Genomic DNA, 16,577 nt, shown 5'->3' with positions numbered 1-16,577 from the left:
CAGTATGAGGTTCTTCATTGTATTATACTTACACAAGAGAGAGAGAGAGAATACTATATATTATATAATAGTAATAATGCAGCATATATTTACTTTTCCCGATCAAAGAGAAATGTTTGAGAAAGATATAAGACATGAATTAAAAATTATAGGAAACACAAATGGCAAATTTTAAGTGTGATTCAATACATGTGAATCCAGCTTATATGTGCATGCAAATGATTAGATTACATTACATGTCACTTGTTAGACGCTTTTATCCAAAGCGACTTACATACTCAATACTGTGGACAATCCCCACAGGAGCAATTTGGGATGAAGTGTCTTGCCCAGGGACCCAACAACATACTGACTGCAGTGGGGTTTGAACCTGTGACCTCCTGATCCGAATACCAACTCACAACCCACTGCACCACACGCCTCCCCCAAATGATTAGATAAAAACACAATATATTAACTATTTCAGATTTTAGAAATTCATATATAAATCCTTTAATTGTTTCTATTTTAGATCATGATATTTTAAAATAATTCAACATAGACACACTTTAAGAATTACAGATTTAAGCAACACTTACCATCAAAGCCATAACTGTGAACCCCACTGCTGAGATGAGGATCCACACCCTTAAAAGAAAGAGAGACATTACTGTCAGAGTTTACAAGATGTTGGACTTTACTGGAAGTGACAGTCCGCTGGGTTAACTGAGAGCTGCTCTGAGCTAACTGAGAGCTGCTCTGAGCTTTTGAAATCTCACCTCAGGCCGATGGGCTCCCGCACCGCAAACTTCATCTCATTTCCCAGCATCTGACTGATCTGTGAGCGAACAAAGTAAGACAAAAGACAAAGGGAAATGAATCATGAGTAGGGAAATGTAAAAGCAATCATGACATCTTAACAGAAATCTATTATGAAAGCCTTCAACAAAGCACGGCATAGCGAAGAATAAAGTGCTCAGTATGCAGGTGCTCTTCATGTTGCCAACACATCTACAGGAAGTTAAAGGGAAAAAAATGACTTGATGGGGAGAAAGAAAAGAGGCTGAGTGTCAAGAAGGACATATTAGGATTTTAATTAAAGACTGGGAATGTCTACGTGTCCTTAATCATCCTCCGATGATTCAGAGGATATGTCATAACATCATATTGCAGTACATTCTGGATGAATACCCAAAACCGAGTGCAAGCCAGAAGGAAAACCTAATTTGCTATAAATTAACTTATTCCTCACAACACGAACGCCACGCATTAGTCAATTCATAACCCTGAGGGCCTGAAGTACGAAACTCTTTTGACAAATTAAAAGCAATTGTTTTTTTATGTGAATAGAAATAACTGTTATCTTTAATATTTAATTAAAACCCAAAAATACAGAATAATCAATCATGCAGCAATATTCAAATACTTAGCTAGGACAAGTATCTCACATCACTGATAAGATGCAAGCAGACGCTGGAATGCTGTTAAATGGTGACGTGTTCTCTGCTTCATCAGCCACTAATATATTCATACGAAGGTCTCTGGAAACTGCAATATGAATGCAAGCACACTCTCTGGCTCAATTTCTGTTAAGTCTGATATATTACCACACTTTCTCTTCTAAAACTATCTGATGGCATGATGCATGATGTTGTCATGAAACATTCACGTTATTAATTGATAGACAGAATATGTATCAATGACATGTTTGATAATCAATGAATAACCCATAACAAATAATTTATCAAACTTCCAGCTTCTAAGATTGAAGATATTCTGATTTTGTGTTTATCAAATTTGAAAATCTTCGCTTTTTTTCGATTGTGCTCTGTAAAATTCTCAAGGCAATTTCTCACATTTCTCTCACATTGTTTAGACTAAAAGCAGAAGGTTAGTCGATAATGACAATAATCTCTACATCTCAAGAAACAGAAAAATACATCAGTGGAATAAACCTTCATACAGCATGCCATGCGCACTGTATTTCTCTGCAAACTATATCAAGTGGAAAGAGACAATCTATGTGTATCTGTGTGTATATTAATATCAGTATATGAAGAGTAAAAAACACGGTGGCTTGCAGGTCATGAGTACTGATTTGTTTTGCATGAAAGGAGGAATTGTTGCTGACAAATTTAGATTTTCTATTTCTGTTTCTATTTATGAATTTTTTTTGAGAAAGGGGCAGGTAAGGTAAGATACTTTTCTTCTCCCTGCTCCTTTTCGGGAATGGTTTGTTTATACAGTAGAGACATTTTTGTAAATAATTGTTATACATTAAAGGTGGGGTAAGTTTGAGAAACCGGCTCGAGATACACTTTTTGTTATATTCCATGGAATGTTCTTAACATCCCGATAGCAATGAATATCTTAAGTGCTTTGACAAAAAATCCATAAAAAAATGTCATCTGTGGAAGCCGTAGCGCTGTAAAAAGCACAACCAATCATCTGAGCCGGCCCGGCTAAAATAACTGGATGGCCTACCTGCCTGTCAGCCTTCCATCTCGTGCCCTCATTGGTCGTGTTCGTGTGTGTTGGAGGAGGGGCTCTGTAAGGAAGTGGCAGATTTTTTCCGGTTGTATTTTCAAATTCTAGCGCACTCGAGCTGGTTTCTCCAAAATGATCTAACCCATCTTTAAGTTGTGCATACCATGAATTGAACAAATAAAAATGAAATGAAATGTTGGTGTTAAATTACACAAGCAAGGGCAAGAAACAAGTCAACCCTGCTTTCCTCCTGACAGTTACCCAGAGAGAAAAAACATGGCTGGTTGGCTTTGAAGTTGTGTTCCTTTGACCAAAATCCTGCAGGTCTTATCATTCCCCTCACATGAAAGAGTTCCCTTCACCATCCAACATCTCTTCCTTAAAACATTTGTTTGTGTTGTAGTGAGACATGGCATCACTGAAACTAAAAATACACCTAACCTTGAAACCCATTAAATCTGAGAAGAGGAACCGTTATCTCTCCAGCAGTGTTTAGAGGGGAGTCACTATCAATGGGAACCTTTTCTTCAGCTTGGCTGTGAAATGAAGTGAATGAAACAACATTGTTTGTGTCTTATTCTAGAAAGATCAAGTCATGGGTTTTGCTTTCTATGATTCCCCACCGTGAACTGTAATTATTACTGAGCACTGCAACAGGAACACAACTGTATTCAATCAAATCACGAGAAATAACTTCATGAATTTAAGGCAGTTTAATGTCTGAAATATCGAATATTACAATGTTTAGGGGAGGGAAATATAACAAATATTATAAAGTTGTTGTGATATAAGACTTTATATGGTCTATGTATTTTATTTGTATATTGCTAGACATTTTATTTATTGGGATAAACCCCTTGAGATGCACCATCTCGTTTTCAAGGGGGTCCCGAGCTTCCTGGAACTAACATTTCATGATGTCTAAAATAGAAGAGAGGAAGATATAAAAAGGTTTAATGTGTCTTAGAAGAAATGGAGTAAAAAGGATTCTCTGTGTTCCTGACTTTTTCTTATACAACTCCTTTCGCCCATGGCTGGTGCTGGATTTTCATATTACATTACATTACATTGCATTTAGCTGACGCTTTTATCCAAAGCGACTTACAATAAGTACATTCGACCAGGAAGACACAACCTTGAAGAAAACAGAATCATATAAGTACATCAGGTTTCATAGAGCTAAACATTTAAAGTGCTACTCAACTGGCTTTAGGTTAGCCAGTCCTTTATTAGTATAAAAGTGCTTAGTTAATAGTTCTAACGCTCGAAGTGGAGTCGAAAGAGATGAGTTTTCAGTTTGCGCCGGAAGATGTGCAAGCTATCTGCTGTCCTGATGTCAATGGGGAGCTCATTCCACCATCTTGGAGCCAGGACAGCAAACCCACGTGTTTTCGCCGATGGGAACTTGGGTCCCCCTCGCAGCGAGGGCGCAACGAGTCGTTTGGCTGATGCAGAGCGTAGTGCACGCGCTGGGGTGTACGGTTTAACCATGTCCTGGATGTAGGAAGGGCCAGATCCATTCGCAGCATGGTAAGCAAGTACCAGTGTCTTGAAGTGGATTCTAGCAGTTACCGGAAGCCAGTGAAGGGAGCGGAGGAGCGGAGTGGTGTGGGAGAATTTAGGAAGGTTGAAGACCAGACGAGCCGCTGCATTCTGGATGAGCTGCAGAGGTCGGATGGCACATGCAGGTAGACCAGCCAGGAGGGAGTTGCAGTAGTCTAGGCGTGAGATGACGAGAGCCTGGACCAGAACCTGAGTCGCTTTCTGAGTCAGCTGGGGACGTATCTTCCTGATGTTGTAAAGCGTGTATCTGCAGCAATGGGTTGTAGCAGCGATGTTTGCAGTGAAGGACAGGTTGTTATCTAGGGTCACACCCAGATTCCTTGCAGTCTGAGTCGGGGAAACAACTGAGGTGCCGATGTTGATTGTTAGGTCAAGAGTGGGACAATCTTTTCCCGGGAGGAAGAGCAGCTCAGTCTTGTCAAGGTTGAGCTTGAGGTGGTGAGCAGACATCCACTGAGAGATGTCAGCTAGACAAGCAGAGATGCGTGCAACGACCTGAGCGGGGAAAGGACAGAATTAATTGGGTGTCATCAGCGTAGCAGTGGTAAGAAAAACCATGCGGGCTAATGACTGATCCGAGCGAGTTTGTGTACACGGAGAAGAGGAGGTGACCAAGAACAGAGCCCTGAGGGACCCCCGTAGTTAATTGACAAGGGTCGGACTCAGACCCTCTCCAAGTCACCCTGTAGGTACGGTCTTTCAGGTATGAGGTGAGGAGTGAAAGTGCACAGCCTGAAACTCCAAGTTTTTGGAGAGTGCGAAGGAGGATCTGATGATTCACCGTGTCGAATGCGGCAGACAGGTCCAATAGGATGATGACAGAGGAGAGGGATGCAGTTTTGGCAGTGTGCAGTTCCTCCGTGACAGCAATGAGAGCAGTTTCTGTGGAGTGACCTGCCTTGAAACCAGACTGGTGCGGATCCAGAAGGTTGTTCTGATTGAGATAACAGGAGAGTTGTTTAAAGACAGCGGGTTCAAGTGATTTAGACAGGAACGGGAGGAGAGAGACAGGCCTGTAGTTTATAACATCAGACGGGTTGAGAGTGGGTTTCTTTAGGAGAGGGTTTACTCTTGCCTCCTTGAGACTGTTTGGAAAGTGACCAGAAGTTAGAGAAGTGTTGATGAAATGGGTGAGAAACGGTAGAATATCAGGAGCGATAGTCTGAAGGAGGTTTGAAGGGATAGGGTCCAGAGGACAGGTGGTGGGGCGGGCAGAGGTAATGAGGGTAAGAACCTCACTTGGAGAGAGAGGGGAAAAGGAGGTAAGTGTGTTGGTGGAAGGAGGGTCTGGTGACCCAGCGGTGAGTAAAGGTGAGTCAGAAAAAGAAGAGCGAATATCATCAACCTTTTTTTCAAAGTGGGTAACAAAGTCGCTTGACAGAAGTGAGGAGGGGGGAGGAGCTTTTGGAGGGTCCAAGAGGGTGGAGAAGATGGAAAATAGTTTTTTAGGATTGAAATAGGAAGATTGGATCTTATCTTGAAAGAAAGTGCTTTTTGCCTGAGAGATCGAAGCAGAGAAAGAGGAGAGGAGAGCCTGATAGGTTAGGAGGTCGTCACGGTGTTTGGATTTCCACCATTTCCGCTCTGCTGCCCTAAGGACGGTTCTATTAGCACGCAGTGCATCATTTAGCCAGGGAGCAGGAGGGGACTGACGAGCCTGCCGAGATGTGAGAGAACAGAGCGAGTCCAGAGTGGATGAGAGAGTAGAGAGGAGAGTTTCTGCAGCAGAGTTTGGAGGCAGGAGATGGAACGAATCAGAGGAAGGGAGGGCTGAGAGCACCGACGAGGCAAAGGTAGAGGGGGAGAGGGAGCGAAGGTTACGGCGGACAAGTGCAGGATGGGAAGAGATTAGTTTGTTATGTTTGGAAAGGGATAGAGAGAATGAAATGAAGAAGTGATCGGATGTGTGGAGCGGGTTTACAGAGAGGTTAGAAGTAGAGCAGTTCCTTGAGAATATGAGATCAAGGACATTGCCAGCTTTATGAGTCGGTGGGGACGGAGACAGTGAGAAAGCAAAGGCGGTTAACAGAGATGTTAGTTCATCTATCTTCCCCGTCTGGAGGTTGAAGTCTCCGAGAAGTACAGCGGGAGGGCCAGTTTCAGGGATGAGTGAGAGGAGATTATCTAATTCCTCCAAGAATCCCCCAAGGCGCCTGGTGGACGGTAGAGAACAACAATGGTTAACTGTATAGGATGGGTTACTGTGACGGCATGGAATTCAAAGGTGGAAGGAGTGAAGTTAGGTAGCTTGAAGAGGGAAAAGCTCCATTTGGGAGATAGCAGGAGACCAGTGCCACCTCCTCTGCCAGTGGGTCTGGGTGTATGGGAGAAGGAATATGCAGTGGAGAGAGCTGCTGGGGTGGATGTGTTGGATGGAGTAATCCAGGTCTCAGTGAGAGCAAGGAAATCCAGAGACTGCAGGGAGGCGTAGCCAGAGATGAAGTCAGCCTTGGGAACAGCTGACTGGCAATTCCACAGGCCACCAGAAACTAGATGTTGGATCTCAGTGGAGCACGTGGGATAGACGAGAGCAGGCCGGTTATATCGATTAGGAGATACACGGGGCCAGTGATAATTGCGAGAAGACACATGAACAGGAATGGAGAAAATACACATGATTATAGCATGAGGGGCTAGAAAACTAAAGAAAAGATAAATAAGACACCAGCTCAATCGGAGTAGGATTTGCCTCCTCTTTGCCTCCCTCGTGACTCCCGCAGGACTCCCTCATATCATAGCAGAGCCCTTAAAAAATATATATCCTTGAAGTTAAACTCATAAAACATTGAGATAAAGAGTTGCAGATTACAGCCGTTGCCTCTCTTTTTGCACTGCAGCTGAAGTGTGTGTTCATGAATGTGTTGGTGCCAGCTGTGATCATGTGACCAGGTGAATCAGCCTTCCTGTGCCATGGTTTCAGGGGTGGTTTTTGACAGGAACACATAAATATTCATGACTGGCATGAGAAATACTCAAAGGGAAATGAGCATCGACTCACGGCACAGACTTTGCTTGCCGGGGGGGTTAGAGCGGAAAGGAGTTGGGGAGAGAATGAGAAACAGGAAAAGGAAGAAATGCACAATGTTGTTTGTGATGAGAGACACTTAATCAGAGCTGCTATGGCCTTGTCGTCAGTCACTCAGTGATTTATATATAAGCACACAAAGGGCAACTCGAGAGATCATGAAAAATATTCAGGAGTAGTATAGGAATTATAATCTCTTATTCAACACACTACATGTAGTTTTCCTTCATCTGATGTATGCAGTGCAGTCACATTAAGTAGATAATATCAACATGTCATACGTGCTGTGATAATCCTCTGGGATAGAAAATAAATACACAAAACGCTGTGGTATGCCTTATCTGTGAAAGCCTGTGCTCAAGCCTGGTTGTTGTTTTTTGACCTGAACACTAAAGTAGTATACCAGTGGCCTAAAAGAGCCAAAGGGCAATATAGTTGTACTTTCACATACTCGAGCACAGAAGCCTCTCTCTCACCGAAGAATAAGAAATATGAACAGAATTCTTTATCTAAGCTGTAAAAGAGGCAGGAAGACACACTCAGGAGTCCTTCCCTCCTTTGTTTACACGGACCACAGGGATAACGTGGACTATTTCCCCTCCAACTCTTGCTATGCAGCTATCTGTCAGATCCCATGGGTCTCTCTACCACCAACACTTGTTGCAAGGACAAATAGAACAACTAAAGAGTAACTAGACAATGCAGCACATTTTGAAAGCAACTATTCTGTTTCTAAATTAGGGTCATTGCCATAGTTAGATAAGGAAGCCTACTACTTAAAACAACAATAGACTAAAAGTATAGTTTTGCTCTATTTAGCATAGACTGTTGCTTGATCAACATCTAATCATTACAGCCGGTATATGACTTTAATAATACTTTTTAAATCAAATAAGCTTTATGGGCATTGATGTTGAGTCATTTAGTGTCTCCTTCTCCATCAGAACGCTCGGTGAGAGGGATCTAAGTGGCAGATGCCCGGGTTAAGCTCCTTGCTAAAACATTGAGAGAGAAAACAAACACTCAGAAGGGCTGAGAAATGAGGGCGTCTTCTCATCACAAGCTATCAGTCACCAACGTATGCCTGCTCCCTTCTGCTCTGTTCCCTTCGCCCACTTGCCTGATTCATATTTCAGCGAGGAACAGCTTTGCCTATGCTCACCCTAATGCAATCGTATACAAAAAGTAATCTTAGGAATCTTGATGTATAATCCCTCTGAAATGGAAGAAAACATCATTGGCAGAATATGACTGAGTTTGCATGAATATATAGATGTGTTTTCTGTATCCTGTCACGAACCAGCATGGGAGCCGTTGTGTTTTGGTATACACATCACTGTGCACTGTGTATATGAGTGGGTAAATACCATGGGGAACCGTCAGGGCCTTCAAGGTATTCACAGAATACCCTGGAACACTCAGATAAAACAAACAAAAAATCGATTTAATTATATAAATAAAATGTATATAAAATGAATAAATGAGAATCGTATCCGTGTGGTTGATCTGTAATATTACAGTGTTACGTTGATTTGTTTGTCCTTCTCTGACCATGCACTACGCATTTCAGTGGTTTTGTGTTAGAAAAGAAAGCAACCAATCAGATCTTGTTCTGGGTCTCTGGGTAGAATATCCTTCAACAAGGTATTCTATATCCTATTGATAGAATGCCCTGGCCGTTGCACTGAATGGGAGCGTACGTTTGGACTGACAGTTTGATCAACCAATCATATATTGATTTGTAGCCAATGGGCGTATTCTTTCAGAGTTTCCCTCGGTTCCAGAGTGCTCTAGAAGGCCCGCTAGTTAACTGGCTCGAGACAGAGGATCTAGATCAGTGGTTCTCAACTGGTGGGTCGCGACCCAAAAGTGGGTCGCGGACCCGTTTCGAGTGGGTCGCGGATGTTTGAGTGAAGAAAAAACAATTGGAATTTTTTTTTTTTTTTGGGGAAAAAGTCAAACTTTTATTTTGAAGGCCCGATTTTCTAACGCTGTGCATGCAGTCGGCGTTGGACTGGAAGTACCGGAGACCATAAACGGGTTTTGAAAACTTCTGTCACATAGTGCTCATCTTCTCAATAAAATATCTTTGCTGATGTTTTTTCGAGTCTTCTGGCCAATCAGAATCAAGATTGTTGCCGGAAGTCCCCACGGAGAATAACTTTGCGGTATAACTCTTTTTTATACATCCATGGTTCCAACTTCAGATAACAATGAACACATAATGAAATATGACCCCCGGTCTGATGACTGACAGGTCACAGAACAATGGGAGCTATCTACCCTTACCCACAATTTAAAGTAAGTCACACAGACTATCTCCTCTTTACTCTTCTCGCAGCAAGATGTCAGAACAAAGTGAAAACCAAACAATGGCATAAAATATTATTAATATGTCGGGTAGCTAGTAATAGATTTATTTATTTTCTTCTCAGTGTACCAGAATGCATAGTTTATGTTACTATTTCTAAAAATCTCCTGGGGGAGAATCCCCCCACACCCCCCTGCTGGGTTTGGGTTTTCAGCATGCGTGCCTTTTTATATAGTTCAGCTTTGATTCCATCATCTCATTAAACCTTTTTTAAAAGCATACTTTAATTCTGTGAAGGGATATAAGGGATATATGCACTGTACTTCACTTTTATTAATATTGTATGCTGAAAAGCATATATATTACAGCACGATTTTTTGTTGAATAGATTTGAGTGCTTCAAAATGTTGGGTCGCGATGTATTGACCAAGTAAAAAGTGGATCCCGAGGCCTGACCAGTTGAGAACTACTGATCTAGATGAATGCGACGAAGCAATTCATGCCGTTGTATTGTTTTAAACGTTGAAATGACAAGTGCAACAGGTGAAGATGCAGTTGTTGCGGGATTGTTGTGAGTAGTAGTACCCTTTTCAAGACGACAATTCAGTGAAAAGACGGACATTATAATGCCGCGGAGGGGGGGGGCGGGGGGTGTGTGTGTCCACAGAAGGTCCAGTTGTGATAGACACGGTTCACCACTGGTAAATACATGCGAGGCAGGAATATAATACATGAGATGCATAAGGCAATAAGGCTCTCAGGGGAGCCAGTCACATCTCAGTGGAGCTCATGGGATACGTGATCTAGATTCACTGAGGCATGATATATATATATATATATATATACATACAGGGGTGCACATAACTTTTTTGCCCTGGTTCTCAAAGGAGCACCTGGAGATGTTGCTTGGTGCTCATCCTTAAAATGAAATAAACCATAACTTTTGAGGGGGTCTTGACTTTATTTGCCAGACACACGGAACTGAACACACATGCAGAGGTGAACACAGAACACACATGCAGAGGTGAACACAAGACAACATTAGCACGACCAGTAATCCTACAAACTGTCATCACTACCCTCCTGACTGTTCTCCTCACTGTCTTCCTCTCTGTCAGACATGGTAGCTGATTATGTAGGCCTACTTCTTTCTCTCTGGTTGAGTCTGCGATTAGCTGCTTGCATCCACAAGTCAACAGCTGGGTTTGGGTCGAAAGTCTCTGTTGTCATCTTAGACAAGTGGATGTAATCAAATAAGTATGTGAACATAACCAATAAGCTACCATAGCCAATAACAAATTAATGTAACTTATTTTATTTGTGTTGTTCATTCATATCTTATTTTACCTTAACATTTATTAAAAAAATGTATCTCTCCAGTTTTAAAGGATATTTTTGGTTACTGTCCTATAGTATGCATTGGAATGATTTCACACCTGTTTATCCCAATAATTATAAAGGAGTGCCTTGGAAATATGTGTTTACATAAATTGTGACCAAACTGTTTGAACTTAGACTAAAGTGAACTATCTAAACACTCAAGAGTCCTTTACCTCTCTGAGCTGTAGTATCAGCCTCTCAGTCTGACTGGAGAGGATTCTCCCTCCACCACATTATTGTAGAAACATCTTCTTCTTCCGTTAGAGCAGCCAACACCAGATTCTAATAGCAACAGCGGGCGGTGCGCCCTTCTCTCTCTCCCTCGCTCACTCGCATTTTGGCTGTGAGCTGCGGGCGCCAGATAAGCCAACATCCCCCATTTTCATCACTTACAGCGCCCTCATAACAAACAACTTAGGTATACTTGAATCCAGCACCAGACACTTTTTAAGCTGCTATGGACAATATTGCAATAATGCACATTCTCTGGACAATCTGCACTAATATACATTCTCATTGAAGTGACTGTTATTTTGTATATATTGATTACAAATGTGTCTTTGACTGTGTGTGTATATATATATATATATATATATATATATATTATGATAATGGGTGCATATGTGCCATTGGTATCTACATTACCGCCCATATTGAATAAAATGACATGAACAAAAAATCCTGTAACTTAATCTGACCTTTGAGCGGTGCACTTCACCGTCATCGTCCTCGCCGCCAACTCCCAGGATCTTCCGGCTCTTCAGACGGCTTATCAGGTCCGTCTGACTGTGCTTCTTCATCAGAGGAGGGTGAGGTTTGGACGACATGGTGGAAACACCTGAGCAGAGGGGAAATAGAGGGTAGATAGTTGGTGAAATTCAGAAGGCAAGCAGTGTGTGAGGAAATACATAATATAAACAAAGAGAGAAGATGCAAAAAATAGGAACATTTTAGGATATTCAACTGTGTCTCTCTGTTATTATTCATTCTTTTGAAGGAGATACCTCTTTACAGCACAGGCAGGAAGAGCTATCTACCAATCTAGCAGTATCCCCTTTGAGGACTCTACTTATAAAACCCAATTTCATAACACAGGTCTAGCAAATACAGGCAACCTCTTAAACCTTTCAGTCAGATTGGAGGCAGGAGGCAGACATCCTCTGGGACTGCTGGGAGGTCAGCAGTCACACACACACACACACACACACACACACACACACACACACACACACACACACACACACACACACACACACACACACACCACACACACACACACACACACACACACACACACACACACACCACACACACACACACCACACAGCACACACACACACACACACACCACACACACACACACACACACACACACACCACACACACACACAGCACACACACACACACACACACACACACACACACACACACACACACACACACACACACACACACACACACACACACACACACACACACACACACACACCACACACACACACACACCACACACACACACACACACACACACACACACACACACACACACACACACACACACACACACACACACACACACACACACACACACACACACACACACACACACACACACACACCACACACACACACACACACACACACACACACACACACACACACACACACACACACACACAGTGTGTGTAGAGCTGGGCTTTCTGAGTGTCTCACTGTCAATATTGATCCAGCTCTACTGATAACGTGTGACATTTATGTCGTATTTGAAATGAATACTCCATGGGGTTTATTCCAACTATGATATATCATCATCTATTTTCTTTCATTTTCTGTAGTTTGGCACAGCTCCCAGCTTTAAGCTCTCAGCATTACTTTTGTTATCCCCACATGCTGCTGTGATTACAAAACACCAAAGCTTGACTGTTGCACAGCCAGTCAGCTTTAATAGCTTTTTAATTAATATAACATTTGCTTCAGATAAAAACTCTGCCTATCCTTTATAACACAACCATTTTGCTACAGTCTGTAAACCTTACTCAATCAATAAAGCTTTGATTGTTGCAGCTATTTAGAAGTAACAGTCGTCCAGTATAACTTACTTCTTGGGTTTTCATAGGTTGAACGACTATCGGCCATTATTAACAACATTTAAAACATTTTTGATCAGAGAATCATTTCTTGGATGCATAGAAATTAAACATTTCTGTAAATCACAATCATTAAAATAGATTTTTTTTCATGATCTGCCTGCGTCTGCTAACTGGAATATCACAATACACAGCTGTGGTCCTACTGTATTGATCAACGTAAATGAATAGTGCATATGGGTTTAATGGGGAAAAGCAAAAATCAATCAAAAAGGTATTATCAACGACTCAATAGTGTAACCTCCACTATGGTTCAACTGGAGGCATAAGCCGTGCATATACGTGTACACATGCAAACAATAGGATGGTAACAACTGATGGCTATTCCATGAACTAATTCTCTAGAGGTGTTATTTAAAGACTCAGGAAAAAGGAGAACTCACTGCAAACAGAGTGTTTTATCCCCAGGAAAGGAAAAAAACAAACAATCAGAGCTACCCAGGGGCGCCGCCAGGGATTTTGGGCCCCATGAAAAGATATCACATTGGTTACTTAATATTGTTTTTCTTAATGTTCTAAAATTGTTTGGGCCCCTGTCAGTCACGGGCCCTTAGAATCGTCCTAACTTTTCACCCCCTCACGGCGCCCCTGGAGCTACCAGGACACAAAGTGCTCTGTTTCCACCAATCAGGAAGTGCCATCACAGTGAGAGCCATATAGTAGGCAACTAAGTATGGTTGGTTTATTTACTACACAGCTAGTTTTTAAATAAACAGGTTGAAAATGTAAAATGCCAAAGCACTTCAATACAAGAATCCAGTGGCATATTTTTGGCATACTTTCCATTTTAGTGATAGCTCAGTCAGAGAGGAGTTGACAGAATATCAATTTTAATGTCTAAGGCTGCACGGCTTTATTGGATGTTTTATAGAAATTTAAGCTGAAACAATTAGTCAATTAAAGGTGGGGTAGGTAAGTTTCAGAAACCGGCTCGAGATACACTCTTTGTTATATTCCATGGAATGCTCTTAACATCCCGATAGCAATGAATATCTGAAGTGCTTTGACAAAAAATCCATTACAAAATGTCATCTGTGGAAGCCGTAATACTGTAAAAAGCACGACCAATCCGTTTAGCCGGGCCGGCTAAACGGATTGGATTGCCGCCCTGTCGTCCCCATCTCGTGCACGCACAAATGTATCTCGTGCCCTCATTGGGCGTGCTCTGTAAGGAAGTCTGAAGGAAGGGGCGGATTCTTTTCGGCTGTGTACTTTCAAATGTTAGTGCACTCGAGCCGGTTTCTGAAACTTACCTACCCCACCTTTAAGTGAAAATGTTTTAATTGTTCCTATTTTTCCAAAACCATTAATGATTTAAAAAGCATTAGTTCACTACCCAGTAGTATATAAATATATATTCAAAAGTATGTAAATATATTTAAAGTATCTTAAATGTGATGATTTGCTGTTTCTCTTTCTGTAAGTCATAAGATTCATTCATAATGTAAATAAACACATGCTGCAGCCATACTTGAAGAGCATTACATTGTAAGGTCTTCCTGTAACTTTGTTTCCCCCCCCCCCCCCCACTTCCTTCTTTGTTATGATTTTGCTGGAACAAACAGGTGGGAACTAGAAAGTGGGCTAATCCGACTTCATGTCTGTCTGTGATACAAATAGCAAGGCTCAACAACAAGCCCTTGTATTGGTAGTCGTACGTAGAACAGGAGCGGTGAGTAAAGGTTACGCAGCATGTGTTCAGGCTGCTGGGTTCAAAGCTTCCTGTTAGTCTCCCACACAGAGCACGGGGCACACTTTCTCTTTACAGGCAACACTGAAGGAAAGAGCAAAGAAAAAAGAGAAACCTATTTCCACTTAATTTAAAAGTTTGCTGTGAAAATACACCAGACACTTGCTAGCTTGTTTTTTTTAAGGCTCACTGAATCGGTGCACTCTCAGACTGAGTACGATGAGTCATTATCAGATAAAAAAGACTGTCATCAGATTCAGACACTCAAAAAGCCAACTCTTTGCAATTAGCTTCATTTATTTCATATTTTTTAATGTGATGATTGCATTTGCATTTGCTATTAAGGATGATAGCCGACCCTTCTTAAACACTCATTAACCATTAAAAGAGAAGATTAGTGCTTTGCATGCAGGGGACTGAGATCAAAATGCCTCACAAGCTGCCAAGCTGCAACAGACTGTTTTTATCCATCATTAATCGCCAGCTGCGGTGTATGCGCACAACAGGAAACTGGGTCCCCGGTAGACCTAGCCAGGAAAGTTATCAGCCACGATGTTGCACGCATTGCCATGGACACAGGCAGCCACTTTCCCGGTATGTCTCAACCGGATTCATTAAAATAGCTGCTGGGTTGTAAGCTGCATAACTTCATCCTGTTCCCGCCGTTGTATTGAAACATCACAGTTTATCTGCTGGTGAATAAATGCAACAACTCCTCACAACCCATGCCAAGCTCCCTGTGTCTCTCATGGCCACCTGATGATTAACGTGGAAGAGTTAACCCTGAAGTTTGCAACAATCCTGGCTCAGGCTCATTAAGGTCGTTTAAGGTGGACAAGCTATTCAACTTAAGTGCCAAGCGCCTCCTCTGAGTTTTAGCCTCAATCGGTCAAATGGATAAGTGGCTGTTAAAGGATAATAATTGCTAATTGCTATAACAAGGATGAAAAATGTTCTTCAGCTCTTCTTCAATAATCTTTCCTTATACCATGCATATAAAAGCAGCTTCTGGTATTATACATCCACAGAGAAATAAACAGGCAAGTTGTTCTCCCAGCTTTCATAGCCAAACTGAGTTTCAATGGATGTTTCCTTCTGCACTTTTTTTCTTGCGACAACAGGGCAAGTTTGTTTTTTTCTTCGAGGGGAATTGTTTTTTTTGCAGCTGTTGTTGGCCTGTGGAAAAATGTAATCATAAGAAATGAAGTTGAAGATAGAGCCATAAGAAATGAATGCAACTGATTATTTAATGTTTTTACAGGCAATAATTTAAGCTTTGTTAGTTCCAGGTTTAATATGTGCAATAAGTTAATTTCAATACGTTTTGCAATAAACATTGAACTAGCCCTCGACTAGTACCCATTTTTGAATTTTGGCCCAATGTGTATTTGAGTTTGACACCCCTGTTCTAAATGATGCAAAATTAAAGCATTGGCATTGTGGCCCCCTGAATGTTTATCTGCTCCAACATAATCCGTTATTATGCTAGAAATAAGACGGTGGGCAAATTACGCATTTCTCAACACATAAAAGAGCATTGCATGTCTCTCCATTGGAAATATACCACTGCTACGTGACTTGCCAGGGTAATGCTGATGCAGTTGCCTAGCAACGGCCAATGAACCAATTGCTTCCTAATTACCAAAAGCATCTTTCACGATTGGAACCAATTTTGAGTATGGGGTCTCTGCTGAGAGCCACTAGTGACACCAATGTCATCCTCGCTGCTGTTGTGAGGATATTTTAGGAAAGATGAAGAGACTTTGATCTGTGTTCAGTCAACTAGAGAAGACATGATTTCCTAATTAGTGGCTTCTTGTCAGCATCAAATCTTAAACAGAGGAACAATCTAACCTGGATGATTAATGCAAAGTCAAAGCTAAAGATGAGAATAAGGCATGAAGTGTGTTAAATAATGAATTATTGAGTACGCGGATGAATAACGAGAAGCTGAATTCAAGAGCAGATCAACTGGGACAGCAGTCCATTTTTAGG

At 41.7% G+C, this 16,577-nt stretch overlaps 1 protein-coding gene across 1 annotated transcript in view; it reads right to left on the bottom strand.

Moving 5' to 3' along the window:
- Window positions 1–16,577, bottom strand: part of tp53i11b (tumor protein p53 inducible protein 11b) — a 42,259-nt gene that overhangs the window by 5,910 nt on the left and 19,772 nt on the right. The window contains exons 3-5 of the mRNA XM_034204967.1: window positions 11,444–11,583; window positions 759–817; window positions 579–627 (exon numbers count right to left, since the gene is read on the bottom strand). Of these exons, the coding sequence (XP_034060858.1) occupies window positions 579–627; window positions 759–817; window positions 11,444–11,572 (237 nt within the window). The 5' untranslated portion in view covers window positions 11,573–11,583. The remainder of the gene's footprint in view (window positions 1–578; window positions 628–758; window positions 818–11,443; window positions 11,584–16,577) is intronic.

This window comes from Gymnodraco acuticeps, unplaced genomic scaffold (assembly GCF_902827175.1).
Source record: "Gymnodraco acuticeps unplaced genomic scaffold, fGymAcu1.1, whole genome shotgun sequence".
In the NCBI taxonomy this organism is placed as follows: domain Eukaryota; kingdom Metazoa; phylum Chordata; class Actinopteri; order Perciformes; family Bathydraconidae; genus Gymnodraco; species Gymnodraco acuticeps.
The sequence above is the reverse complement of the archived record's forward strand: the minus strand, read 5'-3'. Positions and strand labels throughout refer to the sequence as shown.